Below are 22,202 nucleotides of genomic sequence, written 5' to 3'. Positions count from 1 at the left end.
CACAGAGCAGTGGCACAGTTTGCCCTGCCTTGATGATCACCTACCATACAACTTACAGGTGCAATTTTCTACAATAGGCCATGCTACTAAGACAGGAGTCAAAGTGGCTCTACCTGATACACAGAAACAAACACAGGAAAGCTGCCAAAATAAGGAGACCAGGAAACATGGCCTAAATGAAAGAAACAGAAAAAACTCCAGAAAAAGAACTAAATGAAATGGGGACGAGCCACCTATCAGATGCAGAGTTCAAAACACTAGTTATCAGGATGCTCCAGGAACTCAATAGGTACTTCACTGGCATAAAAAGGAGCCAGGCAGAAATGAAGTTAATAAAGAAAAGCTAAAATGAAATAAGGAAAAATCTACAAGGAACCAATGGTGAAGGAGATGAAACGAAAAATCAAGTCAACAACTTGGAATATAAGGAAGAAAAAACCATTCAATCAGAACAGCAAGAAGAAAAAAGAATTGTAAAAAAAAGCAAGGACAGTCTAAGGAGCCTCTGGGACATCTTCAAATGTACCAGCATCTGAATCATAGGGGCGCCAGAAGGAAAAAAGAAACAGCAAGAAATTAAAACCTTGTTTGAAAAAATAATGAAAGAAAAGTTCCCTAATTGGATGAAAGAAATAGACATACAGGTCCAGGAAACACAGAGTCCCAAACAAGATGGACCCAAAGAGGACCACATCAAGACACATCTGAATTAAAATGCCAAAGGTTAAAGATAAAGGGAGAATCTTCAAAGCGGCAAGAGAAAAGCAGAGAGTTACCTACAAATGAGTTTTCATAAGACCGTCAGCTGATTTCTCAAAATAAATTTTGCAAGCTAGCAGGGACTGGCAAAAGTATTCAAAATGTTGAAAAGCAAGAACCTACAACCTAGGTACTCTATCCAGCAAACTATCACAAACTATCATTTAGAATCTAAGGGCAGATTTAGAGCTTTGCAGACAAAGTAAAGCTAAAGCAGTTTATCATACCAAGCCATTAGTATATAAAATGTTACAGGGATTTATTTAAGAAAAAGAATATGAAAATGTTGAACAATATAATAGCAATAAATTTATAGCTATCCACAATGGAATCTAAACAAAGTAAGAAAATAAGCAGAACAGAAACAGAATCATAAATATGGAGAGTTTATCATTTAAAGGGTTATCATTTGGGAGGGGGAGCAGGGAGAATGGGGGAAATGATGCAGGGATTAAAAAGTAAAAGTTGATAGGTACAAAATAGACAGGGAGATGTTGAAGAACAGTATAGGAAATGGAGTAACCAAAGGACTTATATACATGACCCATGGACATAAACTAAGAGGGGATTGCTGGAGGTAATGGGGGTACTGGATGAAGGGGGGAAATGTGGAAATATTGGGATAACTGTAATAGCATAATCAATAAAAATATATATTGTTTAAAGAGGCTACAGGAATCAAGACAGTATTCTAATGACAGAGAGATGACCAAGGACACGAAGATCAATTGAACAGAATGGAAAACCCAACTTGATTTTATATCCTAGCACACATGTGCACTAGATATATTATGGATACATATATAATATGTATTATGTTATTACATATATACATATAATGCATATGTATAGTCTGCATTATATTATGTAGTATAATATTATAGTCTGTATTATATTATAGTGTATATTATAAAATACACACTATATTATTTTATAAAGTAAAATAATAAAATAAAATTATATAATATAAGATTATGTTTGTATATATATTGTGCATGTGTGTGCCAGGATTATTGTACTCTAGATTATTATTTTTAAATATATTTTATTGATTATGCCATTACAGTTGTCCCATTCCCCCCTTCATTCCCCTCCACCCTGCAACCCCTCCCCCACCATTCCCCCCCTTTTGTTCATGTCCATGTCTCACAAGTACTTTAGATTCTGTCTTTCCCATAGTATTCCTGCCCTCCCCCCTGTCTATTTTCTACCTATTGTCTATGCTACTTATTCTCTGTACCTTCTCCCCTCTTCTCCTCCCACTCCCCTGTTGCTAACCCTCCATGTGATCTTCATTTCTATGTTTCTGCTCCCGATCTAGCTGTCCTCTTAGTTTGCTTTTGTTTTAGGTGTGGTTTAATAACTGTGAGTTTGCTGTCCTTTCACTGTTCATATTTTTTATCTTCTTTTTCTTAGATAAGTCCCTTTAACATTTTGTTTGATAAGGGCTTGATGAACTCCTTGAATTTGACCTTATCTGAGAAGCACTTTATCTGCCCTTCCATTCTAAATGAAAGCTTTGCTGGATAGAGCAATCTTGGCTGTAGGTCTTTGGATTTCATGACTTGGAATACTTCTTTCCAGCCTCTTCTTGCCTGTAAGGTCTCTTTTGAGAAATCTGCTGACAGTCTGATGGGCACTCCTTTGTAGGTGACCGTTCCCTTATCTCTTGCTGCTTCTAGAATTCTCTCCATTTTGGTCTTGCCTAATGTAATTATGATGTGCCTTGGTGTGTTCCTTCTTGGGTCCAACTTCTTTGGGACTCTCTGAGCTTCCTGGATTTCCTGAAAGTCTATTTCCTTTGCCAGATTGGGGAAGTTCTCCTTTATTATTTGTTCAAATAAGTTTTCCACTCTTGGCTGTTCCTCTTCCCATTCTGGTACCCCTATAATTGAGATGTTGGAATGTTTAAAGATATCCTGGAAGTTCCTAAGCCTCTCCTCATTTTTTTGAATTCTTGCTTTTTCCTTCTTTTCTTTTTGGTTGTTTCTTCCTTCCTTCTGGTCCACTCCCTTGATGTGATTCCTAGTTTCCTTTCCATCATTATTGGTTTCTTGTGTATTTCCCTTCATTTCAATCAGTTTAGCGTTCATATGTTCCTCTAATTTGTGGCTAAAATCAACCAATTCTGTGAACATCCTGATCACCAGTATTTTGAACTGTGCATCTGAAAGGTTGGCTATTTCTTGGTCACTTAGAATTATAGGCTCTGGGGCTTTGAGCTGTTCTTGAGTCATAATGTTTGTTCTGTTCGCACCTGTTATGTATGAGGGGCAGAGCCTTAGGTGTTCACCAGGGTGCGGTGACCCAGTGGCTGGGTTGTGACGCTGTATGTGGGGGTGGGGTCAGAGAGGAAAAAAATGGCACTTTGCTCTGCTTTGCTTGCTCTCAGATTTCTGTCCCTTCTGTGGTGTTTCATAAGCAAATTGGGCCCCTCTGGTGCTGGTTCCTGGGTATGTGGACCAGTGTACTTTCCAGGACCCTGTGGGTCTCTCCAACAAACTCTCTGTGAGCCTGGGAACCTCTCTTGGCCCCTGGACCCTGAGAAAGTCTTTCCAGTTGGTGCTTTCAGGCTCTAATTCCCGTCGCTGGGGCCCTAGTCTGAGTGGTCTATCTCACTGTTTGCTCCTTTGCTTGGTTTATCGGTCTGACTGAATGGTTCGTTGTTGTCAGACTTCTGTACAGCTCAATTTTCACTGTTATGGCTGCGTTTTTGTTTCTAAAACTTCGCTGTCTTTAAATTTAGTTGTAGGAGGGGGCACAGTGTTTCCACCTATGCCTCCATCTTGGCCTGAAGTCTGGATTATTTTTAAAGTATGAATGTAGCTGTAACTGGTGTGGCTCAGTGGATTGAGTGCCAGCCTGCAAACCAAAGGGTCACTGATTTGATTCTCAGCCAGGCACATGCCTGAGTTGCTGGCCAGGTCCCCAGTGGGGGCCACACAAGAGGCAACCACACGTTGATGTTTCTCTCCCTCTCCTTCTTTCTCCCTTCCCTTCTCTCTAAAAGTAAATAAATAAAATATTTTAAAAAGTAAAGTATGGACATATATCCAGAGGTTAAGAACACAAGCTTTAAATTTGCTCAGACTTGTTTTTTTTTGTCTGTTTTAAACTTGTATTGAAATATGTTGTATTTTACATATGTGTGCAGGAAAGTAAAAAAATAAAATTTAAATATACCAGTGTATAAGTTTTAATGAAATGAAGACACTTATGTCACCGGCCCCCAAATCAAGAAAAGATTATTAGAAGCACAGAAGTCTCCATTGTGACTACTACCCTCTTCCAAGAGAAACCATTATTTTCTTGGAGGAGGGCAGTTCAATTTTATATGAATGAAGTGATGCCATAAATTTATTTTGCTTTCTTTTGAACTTTACATGAGTGAAATCATAATATATATAACTTTCCCTGCCAGGCTTCTTTTTTTCTGTATTACTTTGTGAGTTTTTCTATATTGTTTAACTTAGTTGTAATTAGTTCATTTTCAAGCTGTATTCTATTACTCCATTGTATAATTCCATTGTTTAATTACAATTAAAATTGTAATTCTTAATTGTAATTAAAAACTACAATTTTACCTATTCTACTATTGATGCTCAAATTCAGGACTATTACAAGTAGTGCAATTAACATTGTATAAATCTTGTATTGAACATATACCTGCCTTTCATTTGTGTCTGTATACCCTGGGATAGGTGTAATGCTTATGTTCATCTTTAGTAGATAAATATATATCTGCTTTTTTGGGGGGGGGACTGTGTCTAAACGTATACCTTGGAATGGCATAGAATGGCATTACTTGTATACCCACTTTCAACCGTAGTAAATGCTATCAGTTAAATAATGAAAAGAAAAAAAATAAAATTCTATATCCAGATCATCTAACAAGGGCAGGTAAGGAAAAAATATGTCCTAAGACTGAAAGTGCACACCATGAAAACCTTCACCAGAAGAACTTCTAAAGGAGGTACTTGGTGAAAAGGAAACTGAAACCAGAAGAACTGAATCTCAAGAAACAATAGAACCCTGACTGGTATGGCTTAGTGGATTGAGCACCAGCCTGTAAACAGAAGGGTCGTGGGTTCAAATCTCACTCAGGGCACATGCCTGGATTTGGGGTCAGGTCCCCAGTAGGGGGCGTGTGAGAGGCAACCACACATTAATGTTAATGTTTCTTTCCCTCTGTTCCCCTCTTCCACTCTCTAAAAAAGAAACAAATAAAATCATTTTAAAAAGGAAGAAACAACAGAGAGCCAAGAAATCAGCAAATGTGTTGATATAAACTAAAGAAGCATAAACTCCAGATGCTGTCATAATTATGATAATGAATAATTAATGACTTAGTTAAAATTAGGGTGTAAAAAATTTCCTCAACTCTAATAAGACAAACAATGGATAGGATGGAGCAGTTACTACCTCATAAGGTCCTGGCATTGAGGACAGGACACTATTGTCTGTCTTTGGATTTTGTTGAACAAGCATCTTTATTTAAGAAGAAAAAAGAAAAAGATGTCCACTCATGACAGTCAGGCCTTCTAGTTGCTGGCAACAGAAACTAACTGTGGTGATTTAAGCAGGAAAGAGTTTTATTAAAATATCGGTAAAACGGGCAGCCTCAGGAAAGACCAGCCCCGAGTTTCAGGTTTGCTGAGCTGGCTTAGTGGACACTGCTGCCCTCGCAGCCTGCTCCACTTGCGTGAGCCATGGCATCCGACACACCACCCTAGAACGCGCTCCAGAACTGCCTGGGCCATCAGACCGCTGCAGCCACCACTACTGAGAACAGCCAGCGCTCCCTGGGGCCCCCTCCTAGGTTGCCAGGAGCCATCACCCACGTAACTCGCTCGCACAGGACAGCTGCACAGCAAGCAGCGAGATTTTTCACTTTTATAGAAAGAAGCAGGCTCAGCTTCCCAAAGATACAAGAGGTAGGAAACATCCGGAAGAGATCATCCACTGGACCACTAAAAAATGTACATATGTGCACTATAACACTAAAATACTTGGAATAGGAAGTATAACTTCCTGTAGAGGGAAAGGGGAAATAAAGATAACCTAAGACAATAGAAGGCAGGAAAAGAGCAGTGGGGGGTTGCCGGGGGAGGATGTTGCTAGTTTCCTAGGGCTGCTGTAAAATGTATCACCAACTGGGAGGTTTAAAACAACAGATATGTATTCTCTCACAGCTCTGGAGGCTACAAGTCCAAGATCAAAGTTTGGGAAGCTTGATTCCTTTTGGGAAGCTGAGAGAGAATTTTCCCAGCCACGCCCCCACCGCCCATGCTACCGCTGGCTGCCAGCAGTCCGTGGTGGCGGTCTTCCTCTTGTGGGTGCATCCTTCCATTTTCTGCCTCCACCTTCACGTGGTGTTGCCTCTGTGTCTGGGTGTGTCTGAACTTTGCTCTCTTTACAACGACATCAGTCACTAGGTCAGGGCCCAAAGTAATCCAGCATGACCTCATTCTAACGTGATTGCATCTGCAAAGATTCTATTTCCAAATATCTCATTTACAGGTTCAGGGTGCACATGAATTTTGGAGGGACATTATTCGTCCCAGCACAAGAGGTTTTTAAAAAAGGATAGTAATCACCTGGGAGAACACATATTAAAAATAGAGATATTTATTTTGACCCCCTGAAATTCTGACTCAGTCAACTGAAATAAGGAGAAAAATCTACATTTAGCAAGCATCCAGGTGATTCTGCGTGCTGAGAACACTACTAACAAGACATATAAATGAGAAGTGCTCTGTCAGAGGTGCCAGCACAAGGCTGCAGGAGCCCGGGGCACAGGAGCGGTACAGGGAAGGGGAGGGGAAATTAAAAGTGAGAAAGGGTCAAGGTGATGGGCATTTGCAGCAGCAGAGACCCCTTGCTCAACTCTAGAGGACCCAAGGTGTGAGATGGGGAAGAAGGTGACAAAGGCCAGGACCTTCAGTTTCTTTCTGTTTTTCTCTTTGGTCCAGGAAGAGCACTAAGAGCTTGTTTTTACATGTAATCATTAATTTGTAATCACAAATTAACAACACTTGGTGAGAGATTCGGGTATTTTGTTTTGTGTCTAAATCAAATTAACTGTGACACGGAGTCTATTTACTGAGGTTGGTGAGACATTCAATATCACAGTCATAAAACACCTCCCTTCCTAAGAGTCCGAAGGGTCGGACACAATCCAGAGAACTTAGCGAAAGTCCACCAGGGCTGCCTTTGAGAAGCCTGTCACCCAAATCTCCTGAGGTCCACTCAGAGCATCACTCGCTGGGCCCAATGTGTTCACAGAAAACCCAGCTGCAGTCTCCAAAGCTGGACCTTGGGGTTCACATCTCAGTATCAGCAAGGTACCCCATCAGTGACCTGCCATCTCCCAGGGCTATGTGTGAGCAGGGTCCAAGTTTCTGCTTTCAATCCTTAGGAATCCAACAGCATTCTTCACAAGCCGCTGAGTCACTGTCCCTAAATGTCCCTTTCTTCCCAAGCCTTTGCAAGCCCTTTTCCCTGTTGGAAAATCAGACTTAGAACCCCAGTGAGCCCAACCCAGCAGAGCCTGTCCTGAAGGGAGGGAGAAACAGTGCTACAGAACACACGGGCCAGCTGCTCTGTTAGGGGAGTGAGGAAGAAACCAAAGAAAATAAACACTATGACTTTCTCAATTAGTTTATCCTGACATGTATGCTCATATAAGTTAGGGCTACGTCTTGTGTTTGTATTTGAACACGTACTTATTTTCCCTTGTGCTGAATGACATAAGGGGACTTGGATGCTTTGAGTAAAAAAGAAATGCATTTTCCATCTCTAAGCAACACACAGAGTCCCAGGGTTTGGCACTTAATCATATCCTCCGCCCAGTACTTGACCTCTTTGAACCTCGATGTCTCTACCTGTAAAGTAGGGGTAACATTTTCCCTGCCTTCCTACACCTCACAAAGCTGTGGGGTCCGAGGAACACAACATATGAAAAGGGATTTTGCAAATTGAAGGCATTATTATTATTTCCATGATGTCCCGCCAGAGGAAGAGATTCCTAACTCCCACAAGTAAACGTACGGATCTTTGGAGCTATCATCCTTTCATCACTCATTTTCTAAAATTATCTGTTTTCTGGAGTCATACTCTGGAGGTGAAGCTCAAATGCTGTTTGTGAGCACTCCTTGTTCTGACTTCAAGGCCTCCCCAGCGGAAATCGGAGGGATGACATGTATTTTCACCTGGCTCCTCTCAGCTGCAGGAGGAACATTCCTGTGTGACCAGAACAGCCTGGTCTGTATCTGTCCTCCAGGCCCAGTGATGAATGGTCCGGCCCCTCCCCTTCCCTCTCAAAGCGTTCCAGTTTGATCAGTGATTCATATGCTCACCCTAGCCGCTTTCAGTAAAGAGGGTTAGGTAAAACACCTATCATGCAAAATAGGGTGCTATTTAATTACCAAACCGTACAACACTCCTTTAAAGGAACCCACTCCTGACCAGAATAGAAACTGTTTGACCTGCTAACTCTAGAAATCTGTCGCCATCTTGTGGTCAAGAGCTGTAGTTCTGCCGGGATCTGCTGGGATCTGCTGGGATCTGCTGGGATCTGCTGGGATCTGCCAGAATGTGTCTGACAGAATCTGTTGACCTTTCCAGATCGGAGGAAGGGTTAATGGACACAGAATACACAGGAGGACTTAGGGGCTTGCAGAGTAAGTATTTCATTAACCTACACTTTTGCATTTGTTGATAAAAGAAAAAACGATAACCATTTTCAAGAAATGCTGATAAGGCAAGAATTAGGCCTCTGATTCTAGACTCAGATTGTAACTGAAACATGAATAATGTAGCTTGTGGGTTAGAATATTATTTGGTACAAGTTCTACCTTACAGCGAAATACTAATTCAATATAATGGGTATGATAGTATTTAATCAAATAAATCCATCCACAAATGTTTAATTCTTGTCTGGAATCTCATCACTAAATGAAGACTGTCCTATGCCTGGAAAAGGGGGTGGTGGGAGGTTCAGGAAAGTTCCCCTGAGAATGTGACTTGTGAGCTGAAATCTGATGAATGACTCGGAGATGAGGGCAGGGGAGGCAGAGTTCGCCGGGGAAGAGGTGGGGATGGGGAGTGCGAGTGGGCACTGCACGTCTGTGTGACTGGGTGGCTCACAGTGCTGGAAGTGGAGGCAGGTTCTGGGCTACCAGTGATGCCGAGAGGCTGGGAAGTGCAATCTTGTGGCGTGTCCCTGGGTGTGTTAAGGATTTTATTTACCTTTTTCTAGTAGCAATTGTAAACCATTCATATGTTAAAAGCAAAGAGATGATAAGATCCTATTTGAGTTTCAAAAAGATCATTCTGATCCTGGCCGGGTTGCTCATTTGGTTAGAGTATCATTCAGATATGCCAAGGTTGCGGGTCCGAACCTTGGTCTGGGCACGTACAAGAATCAACCAATGGATGCATACATAAGTGGTACAATAAACCAAATGTCTGTCTGTCTGTCTTTCTCTTTCTCAAATTAAAAAAAAATAATAAAGAATGAGGAGAAAAGACTGGAGAGGGGCTGTAACAGATGTGAGATAGTCACTACTAGGATAGTGCAGGTGAACAGAATGGTAAGGAATGCTCAGTATCCTGGGCACTATTCTGAATGTTGTGTGTGTGTTTAATCCATTCGATTCTTACAAAAACCCTGTGAGATAGATTCTGTTTTTACACCCATTTTACAAATGAAAATTGAAGCATCCCAAAGGCTAATTCCAGAGGGCACCCTCTTGACCACTATACGACATTGCTTGCAGGTGGTAATAAAAAAAATGGAGAAAAGTAGGCGAGTTCAAAAGCTCTTTTGGAAGTAAAATCAACAAGACCAAGTGTTCCAGCAACCATACAAGGTCATTGGAAGAACATCAGGTTCAGAAGGGGTTATAAACTTGCCTTTGTAGATGTTGAGTTTGATGGGTGTGCAAGAAAATCAAGAGGAGATACTGAGAAAATCACTATCTTAAGAGACAGAAACGGGGCCCCACTGGTGAAGAGAGGGTATTGAAATCACAAATAGGACTGCCTCCCAGAAAATTCTGATATTTAATTGCAGGATCAGCCTGCAAAGTGAGATGAAGGCGTGGCCCGATGGACAGGAGTAAAACCAGTAAAGCCAGAAGTTGGTATCATTACCTCCAAAGGATAAGAATGCTTAGGGAAGGGATGAGCAACCATGAGGGCAGGTAAAGTTGAGGACTGGAAAATGTCCTTCAGATTTTATGTCAGGGGCCATAGAGATAACCACTTAGAGAAGTCTGGTGTGAAGTGAAGAGAGAAGAGTCACCGGCAGCTTAGAGGGTAGAGAAGGAAGTCTTTTCTTTCTTTCCCTCTTTCTTTCAAGACAGACTATATTTAATGAAACTTTTTTTTAAATATAATTTTTATTTAATTCTTGTTCAAGTACAGGTTTCTGTCTTATATTCCCACCCAACCCTGCCCGCCCCCCACCCCATGCTCCCCGCCTCCCTCCCCTTTCCACCCCCACCCTTAGCGATTGTCCATNCTTTCCCTCTTTCTTTCAAGACAGACTATATTTAATGAAACTTTTTTTAAAATATAATTTTTATTTAATTCTTGTTCAAGTACAGGTTTCTGTCTTATATTCCCAACCCTGCCCGCCCCCCACCCCATGCTCCCCGCCTCCCTCCCCTTTCCACCCCCCACCCTTAGTGATTGTCCATGTGTCTTTTATACTTGTTCATGTGAGTCCATTCCCTTTTCCCCTATGATTCTCTCTAATGAAACTTTTTAATGTTTTTGAGAATGAGCCAACTGATAGTGACCAAATATGCAAAAGAAATAATTGACAGTGTTAATTCACTGGAAAGATAGGAAAATAGGACCCAATGCACGGGAAGCGTTCTGTCCTCTAATGTATTGGCTGGGCAAGTTCTGTACAAGGCTGAGTGGACTCCAGGCTGAGGCTTCCACTTGCTCTAGGAAATAAGATGCACAGTACCTGCCTGGATGGGGAGCATAACCAAGGGTACAGGGCTACTCGCTCGATGCTCACGTATTTTCTGTCCTCATCAAGTGACTTGTTTAATCGAAATAGTCCCCAAATTGGTTTACCTCAGTGGTCTTTGATATTGTAAATACATAATTAAATATTACAATGAAGTATGAGTCTGAAAAAAAGATTGCTGTTTCTATGAAAACTTAGTTGAAGGTTTTGGGAAAATTTGATAAAGGCAAGATGCTAAAAATTCCTGCACATCTAGGAATGAGTGAGGCAACTGTAAAAGATGGAAAAATACCCCCCCAAAAAATCTTTGCTCTGCAAGATTCTTGTTCCAATTTTAGAATAGGAAATCACAGAATTATGTCTGACTTTTACAAAGAAAGTAAGATTGAACTCTAATGGATCTATATTCAGTTTTTTAAATAAAAGCCATGGCCTAACCTCAGTGCAGGATGAATATATACCTTTCTACGACTTCCCTGTTCAACTGACCTTTTCAATGGACCGAGCAACTTCTGGATAAGCTGTCATTAAGAAGGGTTCTATGGTGACACAGGCGAATAAGAAGTAAGGAAAGAAAGGAGGGAGACTAAGTTATGGACTGCCTACTCTGTAGTAAGGAATTTGCTGTTTGACAGATATATTAAAAATTTATTCCTTAAAGCAAACCTAGATATTATCACTCCCATTTAGCAGACCAAGAAACAGTGAGGTTAAATCAATTGCCAACTACCAAGTGACAGAACTCAGGTAGGGATTCAGTTTTCCTGACCTTTATTCTCAGACCTAGATTGGCCCTTTCCACAAGTCTAACATGCACCTGGACTTATTCTCAAATATGTCCCACCCTCATGTCCATCAGCCATCCATCAATGATGCATCCTTGTCCTTTACCTCCCATACCTAATCAATCACCAAACCCTGACAAATTGACTTCCATCAACATCTATTCAATTGCCCTCACTGCCACATTTCTGAAAGTCAGATCTGACCATCATCCTTCAACACCTGAAGTCTGTCCAGAAGGTATCCAGCCACATAATATGAAAAATAGAGACATTTACTGAAGAAAATACAAGATACAAGAAACACTGTACACAGGACAATGATGCCTCAGTCCCCTTCAAAGTAGGCACCTTGGGACCTCACACAGTTCTCCCAGTTACCATCAGCTGCCCTGTTGTATATTCCTGAAGCACATCGATGGTCAAATCTCTTCACTGTTAATGGTGATTTTAGTCTGTGGAAAGTCAGAAGTCACAGGGCACCAAATCTGGGCTGTAGTGGGGCTGAGTCACCTGGGTGATTTGGTGTTTTGCAAAAACACTCTGCACGAGCATGAGCAAGCATGTTGTCATGATGAAGCTGCCAATCACCAGCTGCCCATAGATGTGGCCTTCTGAATCACCCAAATAGTTTCTGTGGAGGAATGTTCAAGCTTACTGCAGATTTGTTGCTTTATTTGCTTAGTTATTTTCAATGTGATGTCCACACAGTACAACACATGCTCACTCAACAGCATCTATTGCCCCCAGTGGCTACAATAAAGTCAACATTGTTCATGCACATGAATTCCAGTTCACTCTCCTTGGCTGCCAGGTTACATACATGTTGCACAAACTGTTCTTGTTATATTAACAATGGCTAGACTTTTTCCAGAACACTTAGCCCTTCAAGTTCGTTCTTTTGCTTCTAGCACCTTACTTTCTTCCACTTATGTCCCTGGTTCTCTTTCAAGTCCTCAATGTCATTAATGGCCTGTTTTTCTTTTATCACCCTCTTAAATTTTGATGCCTCTCAGGGGTCACTCCTTGAGTCTTTAATTCTAGCCTCTCCCAGCAAATCCTTTTTTTTTTCTGGCCAATAGTTTCAACTGCATTCACATACAGATGCTCACCAAATCTATTTTTACCTATGCCCCTCATGGCATACCCCAAACTGGACTCTCATCTTCAGTCTCCCTGTGACCAACCTCAAACCTACTTCTACTTTCATTCCTCAGTGTTATCAATTTCCAACTTAAATGTTAAAATCATCCTTCACCTATACTTCTCCTTCACTTGCCTTCACAATTCAATCTCCTATCTTGTGGATTTTTCATGTCTTCAAATGTCCCATGGTTGTCAGTCATTTCCAGCCTGCCACTAGCTATTTTCTTGTTTGGACTAGAGTGAAACACACTCTATTTCCAATGAGCCTACAAGCTAATCCTCCTGGCTGCAGTTAGCACGACCTTGCTAAGCCATCTACAACTGGTCCAGGTGCCTGCAAGGATAACCACTCAGTATGGTACACAAGTGAATCAATGTTCTCACTCAGTTTTAAATATTTCAGTGCTCTCCATCACAAATGGTATGCACCTCAGAGCCTTTGCTATTGCATGGCTTTTGTGACCTAGATCTTCTCTACTTTTCCAGCCTCAAATCACTGCTCCCCATAACCACTATTCCAGGAATAACCTGCTATCCAATAACCAACCAACTAGTTCTCCAGACCAGTCACCTTCCCATGACTCTGACTTTGCATATGCTCTTTCTTCTGTCTGGAATTCTCTTCTCATTCTCTGCCAGGAAGACTCCTACTTATTCCTTTAAAATTCTTACAGCTCTTGCTGTTCTTCTGTTTTCTCTGCCCACCCACCCCCAACAAAGTTCTCCATAAATATCATTTTTATAATTGAAGTACTTTTTACCTAACAATCATACACTGGCCTATAGAGCTGTGGAGGTGGGGGTTGGGTGGGCAGGTTTAAGAGAAAATATTCTCAGGGCTCCCCAAGAACATTTCTTTCATTTTCAGGAAACTCTTCCCTGAAGGGTCACACTTGATAACCCAGGCCTTGAGATCAGTCTTCCAAGTCCCTGACCTGGTCCCCAGGTCATGGTCATTTTCTCCAACTCTAGCTTGTATCAGAGGCCATGCTGACAACCCACATAATACCCTAGAACGAGTCACAGTTCTGATTTCCCTGCTCTATGGCTAGTTACTGCTCAGAACTGTTTCACCTCTAAAACCCCAGACTCCACTCCAAACTTCCTTCTGTCCATTATACACAGTCATCGCACTCATTTTTATCTTAATCTCTACCCCTTCCCATTCATCCAATTTATCAGTGTCTTAATGATCAGACTTCTCTTACAATCCAGCCCAAATCCCAGTGCAACCTCTAGTGACTTTGCCCTGATCGGGACACTCCCACCTCACAAACCCGATGCTGGCACAATCCACTGATTCCCACCCTACGTTCTTGGCAGCTTGAGCACTGAGGGAGAAAAAGCAGAAGTTGGCCCCCGGCCACTGCAACTAGTGCCTTCCTGTCTCACACTCGTCAAAGGCATTCCTCAACCTTTTTTCTCGGCTTTGGCCGCTGTTCTCATACAGTCCTCCCAGTGGTTAATGCTAACCAAAATAGAAGACATGATCTATTATACAGAATATCAAAATACTGGACAAAGTGTAAAAAGAAACAAAAAGGCCAAACATGGTAAATGTAATTTAGTTCTAATACCGTATGTCCTTCAGGTTCTTAATCAATTACTTTCATGGCACTCAGAATACGATTGCTGTCTTGTCTTTCATTCCTAGAGACTTTTGGAGTTTGAAAAAAGGCAGAAAACTGTACTTGAACAATAATTTTTAAAAAAGAAAAGAAAAAAATGAGGTGAAAGATGGACTGTTGGGGAAAATGGCTGCTTTCCGATCCCTCCCTTCACAATTATATTCTATGAATGAAATATACACAGCCTCATTTGTTTTCATGTTAATTTATTCTATGCAGCTTAAAGTAAAAGTTAAAACATCATATAAACAAACCACAGAAAGTTTAGATATAGTATTGACCAGTTTTAAAACAAAAACAATGAATGATCACTTACACACATTCCTCATCTCTAATGTTACATCTTATTATACAAAGATACCATTAACATACACAATTTTAATTCCTTATAAACCTATTTATTGAGCAGCCAGATGACAATGCACCACAGCACAGCACAGGATGTTTCCTTTAGAAACCACAGCAGCAGTATTTGGTGAGTGGTTATGCACAGAACTAACTTGGAGGGTCATGCTAAACATTGGTCATAAAACAGGCAGCACACATTAACAAATGGAAAATGTAACTTCTATTAAAATGTTACTCTTTACGCTTTAAGTTAAAAGCTATGATACTTTAGATGCAGATAATACAAGGTGCTTTAATTCTAGACACGGTAACAAAACACTATTCCATTAGCTGCTTGAGTCTGTAATCTTTGAGTACTATTCATGGCTTATTAAAGTCAACTTCAAATATAAAATTTTATCAGTTAAAATCTAAAGTTACATTGGTTACACATTACATTAAAACAGAACTTTTCAGAAAAAACTGACTTCAAAAAATACTGTATTGTTGACTTAAAATAATTTCAAAAAATGTTGCTCTTAAAAGTAAAAAAGCACTACTTTCAAATCACTTAACACATTTTTATTTAAAATGCCATATTTTTGAAACCATTATTTAATATTTTCCTAACTTGCAACAAAATAACAGTTTGAAGCTATAATTCCACCTAATAACATCTAAAGAAATGGGTCAGCACACCTGTGAACTGGCTATTCACCAAATAGCATACTTATGTTTCCACCATGAAAACAATACTATAAAATCCACTGGATGAATTCTATTTTTAACTTGATGTAAATATTAAAAACCTCATATAACAGCACTACACAAGTATTTAGTGTTGTTTTGTTTTGGGTTTTTTTTGGCATTTAAATCAGAGTAATGCTGCCAACACATTTGATAACAGCAAATTTCACAAGAGTTTCAGAAGCAAAGAGAAAGACTTTAGAATGGAGAGTCAGGAAGGAAATGAAACAACATACCAGTCCTCAATTTTAGAATCACTCCTCAAAAATGGCACACTTGAACATCACTGTTAATGAGCATTTGGACATGACTCCTACTTGTTTTTAATGCTCAGAGCCTTCTAAAGTTTTAAATCATCCACAGACAAGTCCATCTTCTACTGAGAAACTGAAAATGCCCTTAATGATGTTAAGTTCAGTTACAAAAGCTCTAAAACAGAAAACAAAAACAAAAGACACAGAAACACTGTATCACACAAATAATTCTGTGTTAGAAACTGTTTCTCTTGCCTTTTAAATATGTACCAGGGTGAGCATCTTGGAAGGAGTACAGAGTAAGAAAAAAGTTTTAAACAAAGGAATTAGTTTATAGAATTTTCATATTGGCATCAGTGATTTCTTTTAACTCTCCTGAGTTAAAACATGGTAAGGTATGATCCATTGATATGCTTCCCAAGCATAGTAATGAGTATGTTTCCCAAATAAGTAAAGCAGAACATTTCTTAAAATTCCATTTAAAAAAGACATCCTTGAGGAATAAATAATAATAAATAATATGAACACACGCACCTTTACATGGATTAATTTAATTTGTGGATGGCGCTTACAGGTTTTTGGGGGGTTACATCACCCTTCATTCTTTAATACTGATACAATATGTCAGTATTTGGTAGCTGGGAGAGCTCTCCAGCTACCAAAGTTTGTCAGTGACTATTGTTACCTAAACCTAAGATATCCATTATAAAGCAGAATCCACAGTTCAAAATACTAGACAATGAAAGATCTAACTTAATCCTACCAGTACCAAGAAGCTTTTTAGGTTTTTTCCCCCCTAAATAATGATCATTTTAATGTGATATTTAGCTAGTAGGAAGCACTAAAATTAAAGCTTGGAATTTCTGTCATTGTTTTTTTAATCCCTACAAGTCACACAAAAATAGAAAATTGCATCCAATAAGGAAATGAAGACAGAAAGATTATGCCCCGCTCTCAGCTGCTGGGGGTCTTCCTGTAGCAAATATTGAAAAGTGAAGTTATGCTCTGTAAAGTCCCTTTTTGTATACGCAAAGGGCTACAACTACAGTAGAGGTGTGCATCAGAAGTACCACTTGGGACAGAGCAAGTGAACTGTTAATTAGTAACAAACAAAACTATCACCATGAAGTTTGAGGTACCAGACACAATTACACACCATAGTAAAGGTGATTCTCTGTGATGACTAGTTCTTTAGAAGCAAAGTTTAAAAACATAAAAAGAACTTGAATGAACAAAATAAGCTGGCTTTGCAATTCACTCTTGTACAAAGCAGGGAACACTAAACAGGAAGGTTCTTTAATCTATATCTCTTCTCCAGTAAACACTCGGTCCAAAGTTCAGTGAAGACAAACAGGGGAACCTGGCAAGAGTCATTTGACAGTGAAGCAGGCATTTTCACCCACTCTCTATTCTTCTCAACACCCAGTTTCCCTGAGATCTTGTCGCTGAATTGCTGTTTGTGAGGAAGTATTTTTTCCACAACACGTGCCTTGAGTATGAAGTCCTCCCATACAAAAGGGGTTAACTAATCCTACTTTGCCTAACATAGAAGAAAGTTCTTAGATTCCTAAGTTACTAAAGTCTTAAGTAGGCTGCCAAAAAAAAGTCTCTCATAAAGAGTAACTATTTTAACAACATTATGAGAGTCAGAATTAAGTTAGCAATAATTGCTATTCTAGGAAAAAATAAATTTATAAACTACTTTTTAATCAATCTGAGATACCATATGTATCACTAAGAAAAAACACAGGCAGTTAAACTATGACTTAATGCTTTCATATCATGTATATAGAATGTTTATATTTATTGAAACAGAGCTTTTCGAGTTAAACAGATTTTTATCACGTCAGTCTTGTGTATACATAAAGTGTTATGAAATCGACTGGTTAAGTTATAATTCTAACTTCCTATTCCGAGGCCCAGCTCTGCCGAATCCCTTCGTGAATCAGTCATCAATACCTGCATTCTTCCCCACAACCTAACCCTTGGTGTCAAGAGCACTGGTGATACACCATTTCTCGAAAGAGTGTTCTATCACTGCATCATGTCAGAAGGAACCTTGGGACGAAACAGTGTCTGACACCTTAACAACAGTCCTGCTCAACACATGAATTGATGGCACTCATTGCTTTGAATTGTGTTTCATCTACTCCAAGGGTCTTGGCAATTTCTCCCAACTTCAACTGCTTCACTCAGCGTGTGACAGGCAATTCTTTTGCATGTGCCTCAGTGACAAAATGTAGTGCAGCTTCATCTACTTGTGAGTATCTCCCCGTCTTAGGGCCCGCAAAGAACATTTTGATGCTGCTTTACAATAAAATATGGAATTGCAGTCATTCCTTCAGCAACAGATATTTGCTTCATTGCTCTGTTTCCTTGCTTTTCTGCATACACAATAATTTTTCATTTCAGTGCTGAATCAAAGTGTAATCTTTTAGAAGACATTTTAAAATGCCAATTAAATCTGACACATTTGATATCAACAACACAGTGATGACACTATGACAAGCTGTAAGTCCACACAGGCACAAGCTTAGATAACTGGGAGTTGTGTCCCAATTCCAATGTGTGTGGGGGACAAAGTACATTATAGAACTAATAAAATGCAGTTGTCAAGCCTGCAATGTTTAATAGATTCACACAAGTACAAAAAGAAAAATAAACCCAAGAGCCACTGTATATAAGTAAAAGTTAGTAAAGCAAAAGATCATCTCTAAGATGAACTTTGTAACAGTCTGGTTTGGTTTCAATTCCCTTTATTTTCATATGGCTTACTTGTAAATCTTTTTTTTTCTCAATTGGACTTGAAATCCAAGAACAAATGTTCTTCAATATTTTAGCAATTGCAAACCCAAGTCACTAAAGACAGAGGCTCCAGATCACCCTTCACCTTTCACTGACACAGGATGGCAGTTGGGGTCAGCGGCCTTCATCAGCAGGTGCCCTCCTTTGGCGAGCAGATCTGATTCTGTGTGGAGACGACGAAGCATCCTCTTCTGCTTCAGACCCGGAAGGCTCGTGATCTCCTTCCTGGGATCCCGTGTCTCCCACCAGTTCCCGCAGAAACTTGAATTTCGATAAAAAAAGGTGCCATACAAAATACCAACCTAAACAAAGACAAAAACATTTAAGAATAATTATTACACACAGTTATCAGTTGACAATATTCCAGTTAACTTCTGGAAGTATATTACAATGCAATATGTATAATATAAATACATATGTGATTTCAAGCATATATATTTACATAAAAATACTTACTAAGCATTTACTATGGACTGTGAACAAGGCATAAGGATAAACTCTAGATTCATAAAGGCATGGAAAAAGTTTCTGCCTTTACAGAATTTAGAATCTAAGCTTGGTTTCTACATTAAAATTACAATGAGTTTATGATACCTAAGTAAAATTACTTATTATATATATTAAAATCAATGTTTTAAAGGGAAAGGGAGGGAGAAAGAAGGAGAGAAACACTGATGGGTTGCTTCTTGTATACATCCCAACCAGTGACTGAACCCACCACCTAGGCACGTGCCTTGACCAGAAATCGAACCAGCCATCTTTCACGTTGCAGGACAATGACCAACCACACGGATCAGGGATAAAATCAAAATTTTTAGAGCATTTTTCTTGAGAAGAAAGAATCCCTTTACTAATTACTTGGAAATTCATATTTCAATACTAATATTTACTAAAAGCAAGTTTTCTTCACTAAGAACACAAAAGACATTAAATGGCAAGATCAACTGCTCTATGATGAAAACTTCTCATTCGGATCAAGCTACTCATAAGTTCCTAGAAAAAACAAATTCTCACAGAAAAGTCATATATTTTCTTTAATTATATGATGAAAGAATAAACCCAGAGCACTGGCACCTTAAGTTCAAGATTTTAAAAATACAGTATTTTCATGTCAACATTATCAAAAAGTTTAAATAACTGTCCTTAAAAAAATTACTAATCAAACTTTGCTTGTTTTTGCAGAAGTTTACAAAATTTTAGAAGCCTGTTAATAAGAAAAAACAATAAAAGAGCACACTGGCCAAAACCTGAACTGGTTGCTCTAATGTTAAGAGCATAAATTAAATAAAATCAACCATTGTAACTAATTTTTTCACAATAGCATGCTTTCTCCAAATGCTCTAATTTCATAGAAAAACAATAGGCCACAGCATAATCTGATAACTGGCATTTTATAAAAATAAAATCCAGAGGAGGAAGATGGCAGCGGAGTAGGACAAAGGATTTCGCTTCCCTCCACGCACCGGAGAAGGACCTGGCTGATCTGCGGAGGAGCACAGCAGATACCCAACGGGGACCCAGCATATAAGAAGGCAGGACTCCAGAGAGTGTAGCGGACACTGAATGAGGTTGAGGAGAGGAGGCGACCACGGATCAACAAGGTACAAGGGAGCAGCGCAGAGGCGGTGGCGGGCCCTCTGCCAGGCCTCGCCAGGGCCCTGGCCGGCCGTCCCAGTCTCTGAGAGCCGAGGGTGGGCAACACCGACTCTGGGAGAGAACTGGTCACCGGCACCCCCCACATCTGGCAGGGCGCAGATTGGAAAACAACATAAGAGATTGGTCTGTCAGTAGTGGCAGAGAGAGGAGTGAGCATTCAGTAGCAAACCAGAAAGCTCTGATAACTCATGGAGTCAGGTTGCTGGCTTGGGAGAACTGAGAGTTGCCTGAGCATTCCCTTGCCTGAGCATTCCCTGCTTCCCAGGGCTTGTGCCAGCTCTCGAACAGTCTCGGGGAGCCTCGGGCTGCAGGCAGGACCTCTGGAAGTGAGTCGGTTGCCAGCTCCATCCCTACTAACCGGGTGCAGACCAGCTCCATCCCTACTCAGCCGACTAGACTGGGAGGCACTGGGAGTCAAGCCCCGGCCCTCGGCTTGAGCAACCACCAGTCGCCCACACCTCCCGGCTCTCACGGGGACTGCGCCGGCCCTCCGCTGGCCCTCGCCTTGAGCAACCACCAGTCACCTGCGCCTCTGGGCTTGAGCAACCACCAGTCGCCTGTGCCTTCCTGGCCTCGTGGGGCCTGCGCCGGCTCTCGGCTTGGGGAATTGAGAGTCGCCGGGGCGATTCCTGTGGCCCGGGACCTGCACCGGCTGGTGAACAGTCTCGGGGAGTCTCGGGCTGCTGGCTGGGCCCCTGGAAGAGAACCAGTCGCCAGCTTCATCCCTACTCAGCTGGTGCAGGCTGGGAAGCACCGGGAGTCAGGCTGTGGCTGTTGGTTTGGGAGAACTGTGAGCTGCCCTGTGTGTTCAGCCACACCACAGGCAAAGGTCCACACCCAAGCCTATGTGAACAGAAGAGCCTGGCTGGGAGCACACACCCTCACGCCAGACCAGGGCTGGAAAGCCTGGGAGAAAAATCCGCTCTCAGTAGGGCGAGGGAGAGTGGCGCCAGTCTGGATCTTGGGGGGGCACTGGCGAGACCACTTGAGCTCACCAAGGCATGAGAAAAGCCACACTAACAGCCCCTCAGGCTGTTGAAGCTAGTGAGAACAGAAGAAAAGGTTTGACCAGCTGGAAACCAACAAGAGAAGTAGAGGAAGCAGAGAACACCAAGATACCTACAAGAGACTGCACCACTGAATTTCACAGGTATCCCACCACAGAAGTTCACACCACAAACTCAGGAAACCAGAACGGATCAATTTAAGAAGCTGAGGCCAACAAGAAGAGCATCACAAAACAATGGGAAGACAAAGAAACAATCCCCAAATGAAAGAAAAGGAGGAAGTCTCAGAAAGAATGTTAGATGAAATAGAGGCAAGTCAGCTATCAGATATTGAATTCAAAGCACTGGTTATCAGGAAATTCAAAGAGCTTACAACAAGCTATCAGAAACTACAGGGGAGCTACAATGAACTCCGCAAACTATACCAACATGAAAAAGGAAATAGAAAACATCAGTAAAGGCCAAGAGTAAATGGAGAATACAATTTCTGAACTGAAGAACACAGTAGAAGGTATGAATAGTAGGACTGATGAGGCGGAAGACCACATAAGCGAGCTCGAAGACAGGGTGGAAAGAATCTCCCAGACGAACCAGGTAATGGAAAAGAGAATCAGAAAAAATGAGGAGAGTCTAAGAGAAATACAAGACAATATGAAACGTAATAATATCCGAATAATAGGAATACCAGAAGGAGAAGAAGAAGAACAAGGGATAGAAAACCTACCTGAAAGAGTAATAATGGAAAATTTTCCTAAGCTGAGGAGAGAGAAATTCACACGAATCCAGGAATCGCAGAGAGTCCCAATCAGGTGGAACCCAAAGAGGCCTACTGCAAGACACATCATCATTAAAATGGCAAAACTCCAAGGCAAAGGGAGAATCCTAAAGGCAGCCAGGGGAGAAAAAGGAAGTAACATACAAGGAGGTCCCAATAAGGTTGGCTACTGACTTCTCAATGGAAACATTCCAAGCAAGAAAACAATGGCAGGAAATATTCCAAGTAATGAGAAACACAGGCCTACAACCAAGGGTACTTTATCCAGCAAGGCTCTCAATCAAGATAGAAGGCCAAATAAAGAGCTTCCAAGACAAAAGAAGTCTAA

The 22,202-nt window shown here is 40.8% G+C and overlaps 1 protein-coding gene across 2 annotated transcripts in view; it reads right to left on the bottom strand.

The window, feature by feature from the left end:
- Positions 1–14,492: 14,492 nt before the first annotated feature.
- Positions 14,493–22,202, bottom strand: part of SMIM13 (small integral membrane protein 13) — a 33,051-nt gene continuing 25,341 nt past the window's right edge. The window contains exon 2 of one of the 2 annotated variants that reach the window (XM_037037880.1): positions 14,493–18,738. In XM_037037880.1, the coding sequence (XP_036893775.1) occupies positions 18,551–18,738 (188 nt within the window). In that variant the 3' untranslated portion in view covers positions 14,493–18,550. The remainder of the gene's footprint in view (positions 18,739–22,202) is intronic. The other variant, XR_005065281.1, reaches the window with a different exon arrangement.

This window comes from Sturnira hondurensis, unplaced genomic scaffold (assembly GCF_014824575.4).
Source record: "Sturnira hondurensis isolate 20B ecotype Veracruz unplaced genomic scaffold, ASM1482457v3 Scaffold0023817, whole genome shotgun sequence".
Lineage (NCBI taxonomy): Eukaryota > Metazoa > Chordata > Mammalia > Chiroptera > Phyllostomidae > Sturnira > Sturnira hondurensis.
This window is presented reverse-complemented; position numbering and strand designations above follow the sequence as displayed.